A 12168-nucleotide genomic window follows, 5' to 3' on the forward strand; every position below is an offset into this window, starting at 1 on the left:
GTAAATGTAAATCAGTATATCAACAAATATTTATTATGAAAAACTTTTACAGACATTCCCTTGTAGCCATTGTCACTTCCAGATGCCTTTCTCTTCTCACTTATTTACATTATTTGCTGACAGACAACCAGGGATTTTCTTAAGACTATTGTAAAAACAGTAGCTTTATTACTCTAACTGTACACTTGAGGAAGTACTAGGTATTTATTATTTGATGAGATATTTGAGGTTTGAGATGCAGTACTACTATCACTCACTAAGTTTACAACATAAAATTAACTGAGTTCTCAAATTTTCAGAGTTACACAGCTACAACTACAGGACTTTGTGTTAAATTCTGTGTTCTTGCTTATAATATATTAAATTAACACACTGACAAATTAATTTCAATCATCTCTCTCTCTCTCTCTCTCATAAACATTTCCTCTCAGTAATTGCCACATCTACACTATCATTTTTTGTCTTTTTTTCATGCACATTTCCTTCCTCGGCTTTGATATTTGAACACTTCCATAGTTTTTATTTATCTATTTATTTATTTTTCATTTTTATCTCTTCTTCCATGTGAATTTAGCTCTTGCACCTTTCTGTCCTGGCTTCTTCCTCTCCTTGACTCGGAAGTCCTTGGAAAGCAGGCCAGCTGGGGAGAGAATAGAAATGAATGCAAGGTTGAGAAGGAAAAATCACTGTATTGATGAAATGGAGAGAGAAAAACATCGAGTTATTGAATAAAGATATGCAGAAGGGAAAAGGGAAGATTAGTATGTGAAATGATAGTGGGAGAAAGAGGGGAAAAAATATAGAAAAATATATATGAGAAACTGCTTAAGAAAAATGGAAGGGAAGAGGTAACTAACATTAGTTGATATGTGGAATACAGAAAGAATTGAAGGATTTGTTAGCAAAGATATTTGAAGAATGATAAAAGTAAATCAAGGTACTGTAAGACTTAAGAACACATCAATGAAAATGAGAACAATATGCAGACAAAAGGAGGATGGCATGGAAAAATACACAAAATATTAGAATCCTTCCTTACCAAGTCTCATTTTCTCCCTCATGTGTTCATCCACAAACGAACGCAGAGCCAGAGCAGTGGCCAGACGGATGGCACCAGCACTGGAGGACAGACCTGCACCAGTAACATTGGCCACCAGATCCACCTTTCCCAGCAGATTGGTGAACTGTAGAGGGAACACAACCTGTCGAGATGGAAGACTCATTCAGGACTGAAATCTTGATCATAATGTTTGTAATATACCACATTAGATATACAGAGGAGCTGCAGAGAGGTGAGTATAAAATGTATGATCAGTCTCAAGCCTCAACTATATTAACTGAGAGAGAAAATAGATGGAGACAAGAGTAGGAGTAAATGGAGAGATTATTCAGTGTAGACAAAATGAATAAGGGTAAACAAAGAACTAGACAGGGAGATGAAATACAACACAAAATTTTGCCTAGAATAGAGAGGCAGTTTGCAGACTACCAGAGTCAGGAGAAGATTTTTTCCTGCAGTTAAGTTATAGAGACAATGAAAGCAAAGGTACCTTAATCTTCCAGGATAAAATGTATGATCAGTCTCAAGCCTCAACTATATTAAATAATCCAAGAACAGAAGACCGAGAACACAACCTTTAAACCTAGACTAAATACTGAAATCCTAGAACAGAAGACACGGTGAATGCAGCCTCTTAAAACAGCTGGGACAAGGAGAGGAAAGCAACATTCCAGGACCGCCCACCTGCTCTCTGTCTTGAATCACCTTGAAGAACCTCATGTCCTGCCCGTTAATCTCAATTTTTCCAGAGCCTCGGCCGTAGACAGTGACAGTCGCCTCTGTGTGTTTCCTTTTACCACTGCCAGTCATGTATGGGATGCCCTCAGCAGTGTACATGAGCTGCAGAGGTAAAGAAATTTGTATCAGTGTGTTTTCTTGGCATGACAGATCAACATTTCAGTTGTGTGTCTTGCTTCATGAACATTTATAAAACAACTGATAAATCACAACTGTCAATGATTTTGTATGATTATTTTTAACTGGTGACACAAATAATACAGCTTTGGACATTGCTTCATTAAAAACTTAACTTGAAACAATACTAACTCATACAATAGTTATAATAGTATGCTTGTGTATTGTAATTTTTTAAGCAAGTGACAGAATTTTAACAATGCTAGTTCACACTAGCCATTAAATGAAGTTTGTAATTTCAGCAAAACAAAGAAATACTGCACTAATATACATTTCTTTTAGCTTTTGTAAACACTTCAAACTAACATTGCTTCATACGTGAGTCAGCAACACAAGCAAGATATTAGAGTGGGAGACACACACCTTGGGAATCTCCTCCTTGTTCTGCGTGGTGATGACAACCTTCCTGAAGCGCATTATGAAGTCTTGGGCACGGGAAGAGTACGGGTGTTCAATGAGCCGATTCATGGACTGGATGAAGAAGATGTACTGGGGATGGAAAACCACTTCTGATTATTTGACATCACATTTTTAACTTTACTCAGCATAACATACGTACACAATTTCACAAGCTTTACTCAACTCATTCTTTATTATCATATTAACTCTCTCTCTCTCTCTCTCTCTCTCTCTCTCTCTCTCTCTCTCTCTCTCTCTCTCTCTCTCTCTCTCTCTCTCTCTCTCTCTCTCTCTCTCTCTCCTATATGAAAAGGATATTCAGTGGGTTTATAATATCAATATTTTTTTTGCTATGTTTAATGCATGGACATCTTTACTAAATATATTTGACATAAACCTTACTTACACACACACACAGTAACTCACATGTTTGTCGTGCAGTTCCTCGAGGAATTTATTTGAGAGTTCGGCTTTAGACACCCACTCAGAGCCTCCACAGTTGCTGCAAGTGGGATTAACAGCCTTAGAATTAACAACACAAACAAGCTACAGTAAAAAGATCAGTAAGGGGTGAATGGATACAAGACCTGCTGACACTACAAAGAGATGATGTGGTAAAACAGATACAGCAAAAAGGAAAAAAAATAAAAAGCTATCAATGGGAAGAAAGACTGAGAGACAAAGTAAGAGACTGATAGAGGAAGAGATTAGAAAACCCACATCAACTGAGGAAGAAATGGAGCTGTACAAGAACACAACAATTGCACTGACATTAGTTTCGGAAGACAGGATCAAGTTATGAATATGGTGAAAAACATACAGCAAAAGGAAAAAAAAACATGGAAAAGCTATCAATGGGAAGAAAAACTGAGAGATGAAGTAAGAGACTGATGGAGGAAGAGATTAGAAAACCCACACCAACTGAGGAAGAAATGGAACTGAACAGGAACACGACAATTGCACGACATTAGTTTCAGAAGACCGGGTCAATTTATGAATGATAGTGGAAGAGTTTTCATTTCTCTGGAACTCCCTTGTGTAAATGAGCTGGCCTTCTGCAGTCTCCTTATTTCCTTATTTATGTTCTTTCTACATTTTTTTTTTCTTTTATTATATTTGTCCCACTTCATGTAGGACAGATCTATCAATGCCTGAGACCAAGAAGGTTTTAATGAGCAGGAGTGTTCTAGGGTTAAGATAATGATGGATGTAATAATAATAATAACAAAGATGTGTCTCTTACAATGCCTGACTCTCATTCTCCACTTTCAAGTGTGCCATTCTGTTGGCAAACTGGTCAAGTGAGATCATTGTCTTTCCCAGGTCCTGGAAAATAAAGAGAGATGTTTATATCAGTAATCTTTTATGTAGTGACACAGGAAAGCAGTAATAGTACATAAAAACTGGCACTGTTATTTTCTACTACTACTGCAACTGTTACTCACATGCAGTGCTTGATAGTATGCGGGGTATCCAGTGTAGAAGAAGGTGTGGAAGGGCCGTCCACTTATGTCAAATTCAGCTGCTTTTTTCTTGATGAAGACATCGCTGGGGTGCTTCATGGCAGGCCGGGCAGTGAGCTCAAACAGACCCGAGGGGAGAAGGTACTGGATGGCAGCCTGGTGGTGGAGTGCGTGTGTTTAGGTTCTTGTTGAAGTCTGCTGAGAATTAGCTACAGTTTCATTCAGAGACAAAGGACTGTATTTGATTGTTGAGTCATTATGTAAAAATGAAGATGTATAACACAATACAGTAACATTAATACAAACTCATAACCATTTAGTCACAGTATTAATACAAGACAGCAGAAATCTTAATCACTGAGGTGCTCTCTGTTGTGAGATTAGAACTCAAAACCACTTGTATGAGATTCTAAGCCTTACAGACACCAAAATAAAGAGTTCAAAGTATCTTATTGTTCCCTCAGTTATGGTAGTTATACTTTCCTGCCCCACTACAGAAAATAACTCCTCTTTAATTGAACAGTTTCATCTTATAGGCATGTGCAAACTAATGCTGGTAGTGCATGAGATGAAATGTACTCAATGTAACCTTGACTTATTTCCATTCTACCTCAGCAAACTTTTGAATCTTCATTCCCCTTGTCAGTAAATCTTTTAACCACTGCAATCTCTATAACCTTCCCTCTCCACATGTTACATCACCACCAACAGTCTCCAAAACTCTCACAACTATAACTTCTTTAAATTCCATCCTTGCCAGTCTCCTAACTCTTCTTCAGCTGAATCTTTCATCACTTCATCCTCTACAACCTTCTCTCACAACTTTGTTAAACTCACATCAATGTCCTCCTGCGTGAAAGTCTCCGGGTCTTCTCCCATGATGTTGGCTAGGTGACGTCGACCAATCTCATACTCTGCTATCTGATCTGCCATGAATTTATCTGAAACAAGAGAGAAGTGCTAAGGATAGGGAAAATCTGGCAAGGGTTTCCCCATTTAGTTACCCAATGTTAATGTTTGCATCTCTGTAATTTTTCACCAGTGGTATCTTAGGAGAAAAGCAAAACCTCTACATAAGGTAGTGAAGCCTCTAGAAAATGGGAGAAGAAAACAAGACACTTCATGGTGGTATACAAATGCTCATTATAACCATTTCCAAAATCATAATACCTGTTCCACTGCCTGCCATCTCCACACACTCCACATTCTATACATATCTAACTGAAACTTCCCTATAAAAGTATCTTACCACATCATCAGCTTACTCCTCTCTTCAGATTTCTGCATCACTCTGTAGTCTCCACAAAAATTACTGCAATAAGTATCTCATGACATTTTCAGCTCACTTGTTATCCCATTTATTGTATCACCCTGTAATATCTCCTTCAAAATTACTGCATCACCCTGTAGTATCTCCCTAAAGTTACTCCCTCACCATGTGCCTCTGCTCTCTGCTGGTAGGCCAACATTGACTTGCTCATCCTGGCACCACCCTCTGGTGAGGTCATGCTTTCCTCTTCTGTGCTGCTGCTGCTACTGCTGCTGTACTGCTGGATGTGCTGCAGGGGGGATCGAGACAAGCCTATCAGTATGGCAAATAAAGTGTGTGTGTGTGTATATATATATATATATATACTCGTATATATGCAAATTATGGAACTTGATTTGTGTTTATTTGCTGATTAACAACTAAAGGATACAATCACACCACAGATTTTAGGTCTACTAGGCAGAAAAATTTTCTGCATTTTTCCTGTGCTACAGTGGGAAACCCAGGGATCTGTACATTTCAATTATGTGTACTTCCCAATCATTCTTTTTGGTGTGGTGTCCTGGTGTAATATCAGGTTGGGTTAGTGTCCAGGGGGGGGAAGGTGGCAAAGCCCCCAGCTGGCTTAGGTTGGGTTAGATAATGTTAGGTTCAGTTAAGTAATATTAGGTTACGTTACAATCCTTAATGGGGGTCCAGAGAAGGCAACGTCCCCTGGTTAGGTTAGTGACCTTAAGGGGGGAGGGATCCATGGGGCACCCCCCAGTAAGGTTAGGTTAGGATAGCCTAGAAATTTCCCGTTTTCAAAAGATGGTTTCTTATCCTTAGACTTAGGAATGTAAAAAAAAATCCCTCATTTTGATTTTACCCATCCAAAACAACACTTTCCCACAAGGTTCCCAAGCTTGTTGAGGATAGGGGAAGAGAAAAAAAAACAAGATAGCGTGTATTGTGTTAAAACTGCTATTTTACCATTATTTGAAATAAAGAATTGTAGTGATTAAACAATAGATAAATTAGTACAGAAAAGTATTTACAGGAAAAGTTATTGTTTTCTTGATTGATTGATTGAGTGTTGCAATTTTTCTTTCCTTCTCTTAGATGTAATAAGTATACAATATGTAATATATTCTGCAAAAAAATCAACACTGAAGAAATAATATACATAAATTAATATTTCCTTTATAGCCTGAGGCAATCAAGTGATTCGGCTGTATGTCTTCAGACCATAAACTGATTCGGCTGAAAACTTATAAGCTGCACAGCTGACCTTCAAGCAGTTCAGTCATTGTGGTTGCAATGGCCTTCTCCTGACACCGGTACACTAACAACCATTACACTGCAAAAGCCTCATATAAATTGTTGTTAACACTTGCCGGTAATCCCGAAGCTACTCTTGCTTGTACCGTGCATGATATGCGGACAAGAGTGCTCGAGCGACGAAGAAATTGCCCTATAACACTCGCCATCCCGAAACTGCTTCGACCGGAGCCTCTTGTTTACGTACGATCACTGACACCGGACACACTAGCTGTCACTAACGGGCATATTGAAAATAGTTTTCTCAGCATTATTTTCCCAAGTTAAATGGGTCACTGTTGTATATGACCCTTCTCTTACTATTTATCAGTTTGCGTGTTCATCGACCTCTTCTGTATTTCCCTCTCTCTAATACTTTAATTTTCATTATCGAGATGCAAGAGAAAGAACGTGTCAGTGATGACGATAAAAGATAATTGTCAGGCTCAATATATGTTATTCAACCATGCATCCGTCCCACATTATTCCCTGGTCTTGACATAAGGGTTTCTTCTCGATCTTTTATGTGCTTTTCATTATTGTTATTATCATTATTATTATTATTATTATTATTTTCAACAACACATGCAACTGTGTATATGAAATTATTTCGTTCTGTTCAATAGCCCTCCAACACTATGTTATAATCGCATGTTTTCATCAGATCCACAATTGCAGCACAGCACTGACTTAATGGATATAACAAGAATAGTGTAGCCTAGATTCTAAAGTTTGTAATTAGAATATGGCGATAAGTTCTGGGTTCAAGCTTGAAAAGTTAGATTTTATATATAAATAGAAAGCATTTTATCTTGAATAGGTTGATAGGTAATTAAAAAAGAAAGTCTGTTATTACATAATTGATACGGAGCTGTAGATGATTACCCAAACTTATGCGTAGATTAATAGGTTGACATATAGGCATATATGTATTATACAGGGATGAATACGTATAGGCTTATTGTCTTTTTTGTAGTTTTCGTAGTTCTTATGTAACACCAGCAGAAATGTAGTGAGAGCCTAAGGTAGCTCATATAAAATCCTTGGTTTTACTTAAGATAATTATGCTTAATGTAAATAATAATCGGGTTGGTATTAGAGGAGAAAACCATCGGAGAATACGAGAACAGTGTAACAATACGATCAAGATTTGAGTTTGAGTTTCCCGCCAAAGATAATCAAAATATAGAGAAACTTGCAATTATTTAGTCTTAGGAAAACCAATCAGTTGTCCTATTCATATGTTACTAAAAATATATTTTATACAAAACTATCAAAATATAATGAGGTAGTGGTCCAATGAATGAGAAATGTATGAAACCTTGCAGTAGGTGTGCGGCAGCTAGCGGCAGCCATTTCTTTCTCTTCGAGTCCTTGTCAAGGTAGGAAGAGTTCCTGTTTTTTTGGTAATTTGTGGTATTTTTAGGGATTTCTATTGGTATATAGTTACGTGGTGAGTGCATGAGTATTGTAGGAGTGTAGGTAGCGAATACTATTGAGTTAGGAATAGTATTATCTGGTGAAGTGAGTGTAGATAAGTGGAGGCGGGGAACACGTGTGGGGCAGGCAGGCTCTGGTGGACTGTTGGTGGTAGTGGGATTTATTTACTTGGCCGAGAGGTCTGTCGTGGTGTGCTGGTGTGTCTGTATTGTTAGTGAGTCACCATGACGATGCAGCAGTCATGCTGTCATTGGCTAAGGCTGTCTGATTAGCGTATGCTTGGTCAAAAACAGTTACCAGGTGAGAGGCGGCCACATTATTATTTACCACATTATTATGCGGCTTACCTTAATGAGGGTCTTGCATCCCTCATTAGGCTCTGATAAATCTTCCAACCATAAGATCTTAAGTAGTTCAAGAAAAAAAATAAATAAAAACGAAGTGGCTAATCACAGAACAATAATGCAAAACGTGTAACAAAACGAGGACCAACACTATGTTTAGGATGTTTAAAGGCCTGGACAGGCTGTGCTCCTATCAGTTCCTCAGGAAGAGAATCCCAGAGATCTATAACTTAATGATTAGAAGCGAGATCCGACGTCGGTAAAATGACTGATGTATATGTTATTATTATTTATTTATTTATTTATTTATTTATTTATTTATTGATTTATTTATTTTATAGCATGACCTCTTGTACGACCATGAGTCACTCAGACATGTTACTTGACAAAGACACAATCTAATCACTCTTCCAAAGATCATATCAGCATTAAGTAACCTGCCTTTCATAGAGAATAAATTCAGTAAATACAACACTGCATAGGGATAGTCAGCATATCCCTGCTTGTGATGCCTTTTCCAGCATGATTCATGTTTCCTTGCTCTGTATTGATGTGCCTTATTAAAATGGGTTTAAGGCATCGACTTGTGATTTGTGATGCAGCACAAGTCGTCACGTCACTGTAACCTAACCATGCGTGATCCCAAAACAAAACCCCCACACACACGTGCTGTACAGTGAGTATTCATCACCATAGCCACATAATTTAGCTGCACCACAAGGACCTGCTATTGGTAAGATTGTCCATATTTGCTTAGGTCTCCACTAACCATCAATAATCTCCGGCAGAAGGACGCCCACACACTCATCAAGATGCCGTCTGAAAAGCATAAGAACCCCATGCGTGAAGTGCGCATCGGCAAGCTCTGCCTCAACATCTGCGTCGGCGAGTCAGGCGACAAGCTGACCCGTGCTGCCAAGGTGTGGGGTGGGAGGGGGAGGGAGGGGGGGTGACCTGACATCGCCTACCAGTGTCATGCAGGACGCCCGCTTCCCTTTAGACCAGCGAAGGTGTCCTGACGTGAGGCTCTGGTTAGTAATGGTGTGTGGTCGGGGTGTTGGCCAGGGTGCCTGGTGTTATGCTCACTGGTGTTACTTTGACATATTAAGGATGAATTGTGACCCCTTAAATTTCCTCCCTTTACCTTATAGAAACATTTACAATTACTGCGGGAAAAATGCAAGGATTTGACACTAACTTGCCTTTTGACATATTTCTTAATTTTGGTTTTGCATGTTTTAGTCAGTTATCCATTGATAAATATTACTTGTTAATTCACCACTCAGGCTAAATTGTAAATATACAAAATTGAGTATGGGAAAAAGCAGATTGAATTTATAGTTAATCTTAAGTATTTGTATTTGCTGTCACATAATGAAATGGTAAATGGTTCAGGATTGGCAAGCTGCTGATAGAGACCTAATCAAGACACTTATTTTTTAGTTATTTAATTATTGTACTGTAATGGTAAGAGCCAATGAGCAGTGGGTGTGGCGTGTGTGTGTTGAGTTGTTGTGTAGCGTAACCCCAACAGGTGCTGGAGAGCCTGACGGGACAGAAGCCAGTGTTCTCCAAGGCCAGATACACCGTGCGATCCTTCGGCATCAGGAGGAATGAAAAGATTGCCGTCCACTGCACTGTGCGGGGACCCAAGGCTGAGGAGATCCTGGAGAAGGGACTGAAGGTGGGTGTGTGTGATGGTGCTGTGGCAATTCTTCCTTCCTTGTCTGTATTGGTGTTTGTAGTAGGTGTACTTTATTTTAAGTTATATTTTTATTTGTTTTGTTTTGATTTCCTGATGTTTTTCTTCATTATTTTCATTTGTTTCTTGTTCTTTGGTTCTTATCCTTGTTCTTTGATTACTTTTGATATTTTTAGAAATTCTCATTCATTCTTTGGTATTTACCATTGACCTTAGTACTACCTGTCTAGAAGTAGTACACTCATGCCTTGGTACTACGGACCTCACTTGGATTCTGGAAGCAGTGGACAAAATCTGGAGCAGCTGACCTAATTCAAAAGTCTCACACACTGTGGATGGAGTTCTGGCAACACTGGATACACGCCACTGCATCAAGAACTGACTGCTTGTTTGCAGTCACTTTGTTTACTTCAGTGTAACAACACGTGTGGCTTATTGCTCCGTGGTTTTTGCCCTTTGTATCTGTGTTTGAATTTCATAATTTTCTATAACCATACTGTCGGCTTCATTGGACCGATGTTCCTGTCCTTTTAGTCTGTAGTACTGAGGTGTGAGTGTACTCTAAAATATTGTGAGTGTTTCCTATACAATCTCTACACATGTCTCCTACTGTGTGTGTGCACTTTGGTGGTGTACACGTGCCATGGCTGTGTGAGAGTGACGGGAGAGTTAATTAGCAGTGTTTGGGTTGTCCCACCACTGCCAGTCCCTCTCCAACACAGCAGGAAGACTTTACCTGCACTGCCAGTGAAAGGGGGCGGGGATGCAGTTATCTATTCTTAATCCTTAACAGGCTAATAGGTTAACACTATCTATTTTTGGAAAGAATGGTTAGTGATTGTTTAGTTAAGATTATGTAGCAGGTTTCTTATTCAATTTAGAAAGACTTGGGGTTTGGCAATGGCAAAAGGGAGAGATTTTTCTTTAATGCAGGATAACAACTGTGACATTGCATAATGAAATAATAGATCCAGTCTGTGAAATAGATGTGTGTCATGTCACCATCTTACCTGTTACTTACCCTTAGACTAGTGTCATAACTCCATGGATAGTTAAATTACATTTATTGCCTTTATTGACTTCAAAAGAATCTAACACACACACACACACCACACAGACACTCATCAGCTACATCCCCACAGGTGCGTGAGTACGAGCTGAGACGTGACAACTTCTCACAGAATGGCAACTTTGGTTTTGGTATCCAGGAGCACATTGACTTGGGCATCAAGTACGACCCTGCCATCGGTATCTTTGGTCTGGACTTCTTCGTCGTCCTGCAACGGCCTGGTGAGGGGACACGCTCGTTTGGGCCTTTGCCTTGATTTTTGTTTGCTGAATGCGCTGATATTCCATTCAGCGAATCTGTATTCTAAAAGCCTCAGTCCTGCTTGAGTGTAAAACAATTATCTTTATAGCTGTAGCATAATTAGGGTTTTGTGTTAGAGATGTCGCAACTGCTTGTTGGAGACGAGATGAGAGAGGGGGTGGGGGTTGTCATTCCTACTGTCCTAGTACATTAATCCTTCCACTACCTATAGCTTCACACTGCCCTGCACTTAAACACCCTCCATACTTTTCCCTGCTATCTTAGTCCTTCCTTTGAAGCAGCCACCTGGACTGCATTATCTATAAATAGCAGGTGATACAGACTCCACTCATGGCATTCTCCAGACTGACCACCTGCTCATCCTCTCTACAGGTTACCGTGTGGCCAAGAGGAGACGTTGTCCTGGCAAGATCGGTCCACAGCACTGCCTGGTGAAGGAGGACGCCATCAAATGGTTCCAGACCAAGTATGAGGGTGTCATTCTCCCTGGAAAGAAAAAGTAAATGTTGACCAGATTCTAAATAAAGTAAGGTTGAAGAACAATGTGTTTTCATGATGCCATTCCCTTGTTGGTGGTGGTGGGTGACTGGTAACTGGAGATGTCATTTGTAACATGGTCATTTGTAACATGTGGACCTTTCATCATGCCAAGATGAGATGATGGTGTGACACCTGCAAAGTAGCATCTACTGTTGGTACCTGTACTGTGAGTAGTTCTGTTCTGCAGGAAGTTATGAAAAGCTGCAATGAAGGATCACAGACAAGGCACTAATTCACACAACTCCAAACCTTAAGTATTATACTATTGTCAATGAAACTGCTACTTATTAGACCTTTTCCCTCCCTCTAGCTACAAGAAGAAAGTGCATAACACTTGGCTAATTACTCGCTATACTAAATATTCCTGCACAATTTGCCATTCACTCTTCCCAGGGACACACATTGC

General features: G+C 39.4%; 2 protein-coding genes across 3 annotated transcripts; one reads left to right on the forward strand and one right to left on the reverse strand.

Annotated features, from left to right (window-relative positions):
- Positions 1 to 14: 14 nt before the first annotated feature.
- On the reverse strand, positions 15 to 6625 carry LOC135093617 (small ribosomal subunit protein uS9m-like). Of its 2 annotated transcripts, none has more exons than XM_063993035.1 (10): positions 6484 to 6625; positions 5273 to 5396; positions 4675 to 4778; positions 3820 to 3993; positions 3618 to 3700; positions 2801 to 2876; positions 2339 to 2464; positions 1745 to 1900; positions 1040 to 1202; positions 15 to 640 (listed from the first exon to the last, which is right to left on the reverse strand). In XM_063993035.1, exons 1-10 carry the CDS (start codon positions 6574 to 6576, stop codon positions 549 to 551), a joined length of 1191 nt encoding a protein of 396 aa, XP_063849105.1. In that variant the 5' UTR covers positions 6577 to 6625; the 3' UTR covers positions 15 to 548. The 2 variants fall into 2 exon arrangements, with proteins under 2 accessions (XP_063849105.1, XP_063849106.1); XM_063993036.1 differs by having other exon boundaries at positions 6378 to 6618.
- A 1133-nt stretch (positions 6626 to 7758) lies between these two features.
- Positions 7759 to 11765, forward strand: LOC135093618 (large ribosomal subunit protein uL5-like). The gene is made up of 5 exons (XM_063993037.1): positions 7759 to 7788; positions 8979 to 9110; positions 9725 to 9874; positions 11035 to 11182; positions 11595 to 11765. The coding sequence occupies exons 2-5, from the start codon at positions 9003 to 9005 to the stop codon at positions 11723 to 11725; spliced, it is 537 nt and encodes a 178-aa protein (XP_063849107.1). The 5' UTR covers positions 7759 to 7788; positions 8979 to 9002; the 3' UTR covers positions 11726 to 11765.
- Positions 11766 to 12168: the final 403 nt, after the last annotated feature.

This window comes from Scylla paramamosain, chromosome 43 (genome assembly GCF_035594125.1).
Source record: "Scylla paramamosain isolate STU-SP2022 chromosome 43, ASM3559412v1, whole genome shotgun sequence".
In the NCBI taxonomy this organism is placed as follows: Eukaryota; Metazoa; Arthropoda; class Malacostraca; order Decapoda; family Portunidae; genus Scylla; species Scylla paramamosain.

Excerpts from the sequence above, each read along its gene's own strand:
- LOC135093617 (XM_063993035.1), bottom strand. The coding sequence starts at position 6,576 with ATGGCGAGTGTTATAGGGCAATTTCTTCGTCGCTCGAGCACTCTTGTC. Across the intron at positions 5,397-6,483 it reads GAGTAGCTTCGGGATTACCG|CACATCCAGCAGTACAGCAG; the intron begins GCAAGTGTTAAC and ends TCCCCCCTGCAG. Across the intron at positions 1,203-1,744 it reads TGATTCAAGACAGAGAGCAG|GTTGTGTTCCCTCTACAGTT; the intron begins GTGGGCGGTCCT and ends CCATCTCGACAG.
- LOC135093618 (XM_063993037.1), top strand. The coding sequence starts at position 9,003 with ATGCCGTCTGAAAAGCATAAGAACCCCATGCGTGAAGTGCGCATCGGC. Across the intron at positions 9,875-11,034 it reads TCCTGGAGAAGGGACTGAAG|GTGCGTGAGTACGAGCTGAG; the intron begins GTGGGTGTGTGT and ends ACATCCCCACAG. Across the intron at positions 11,183-11,594 it reads CGTCGTCCTGCAACGGCCTG|GTTACCGTGTGGCCAAGAGG; the intron begins GTGAGGGGACAC and ends TCCTCTCTACAG.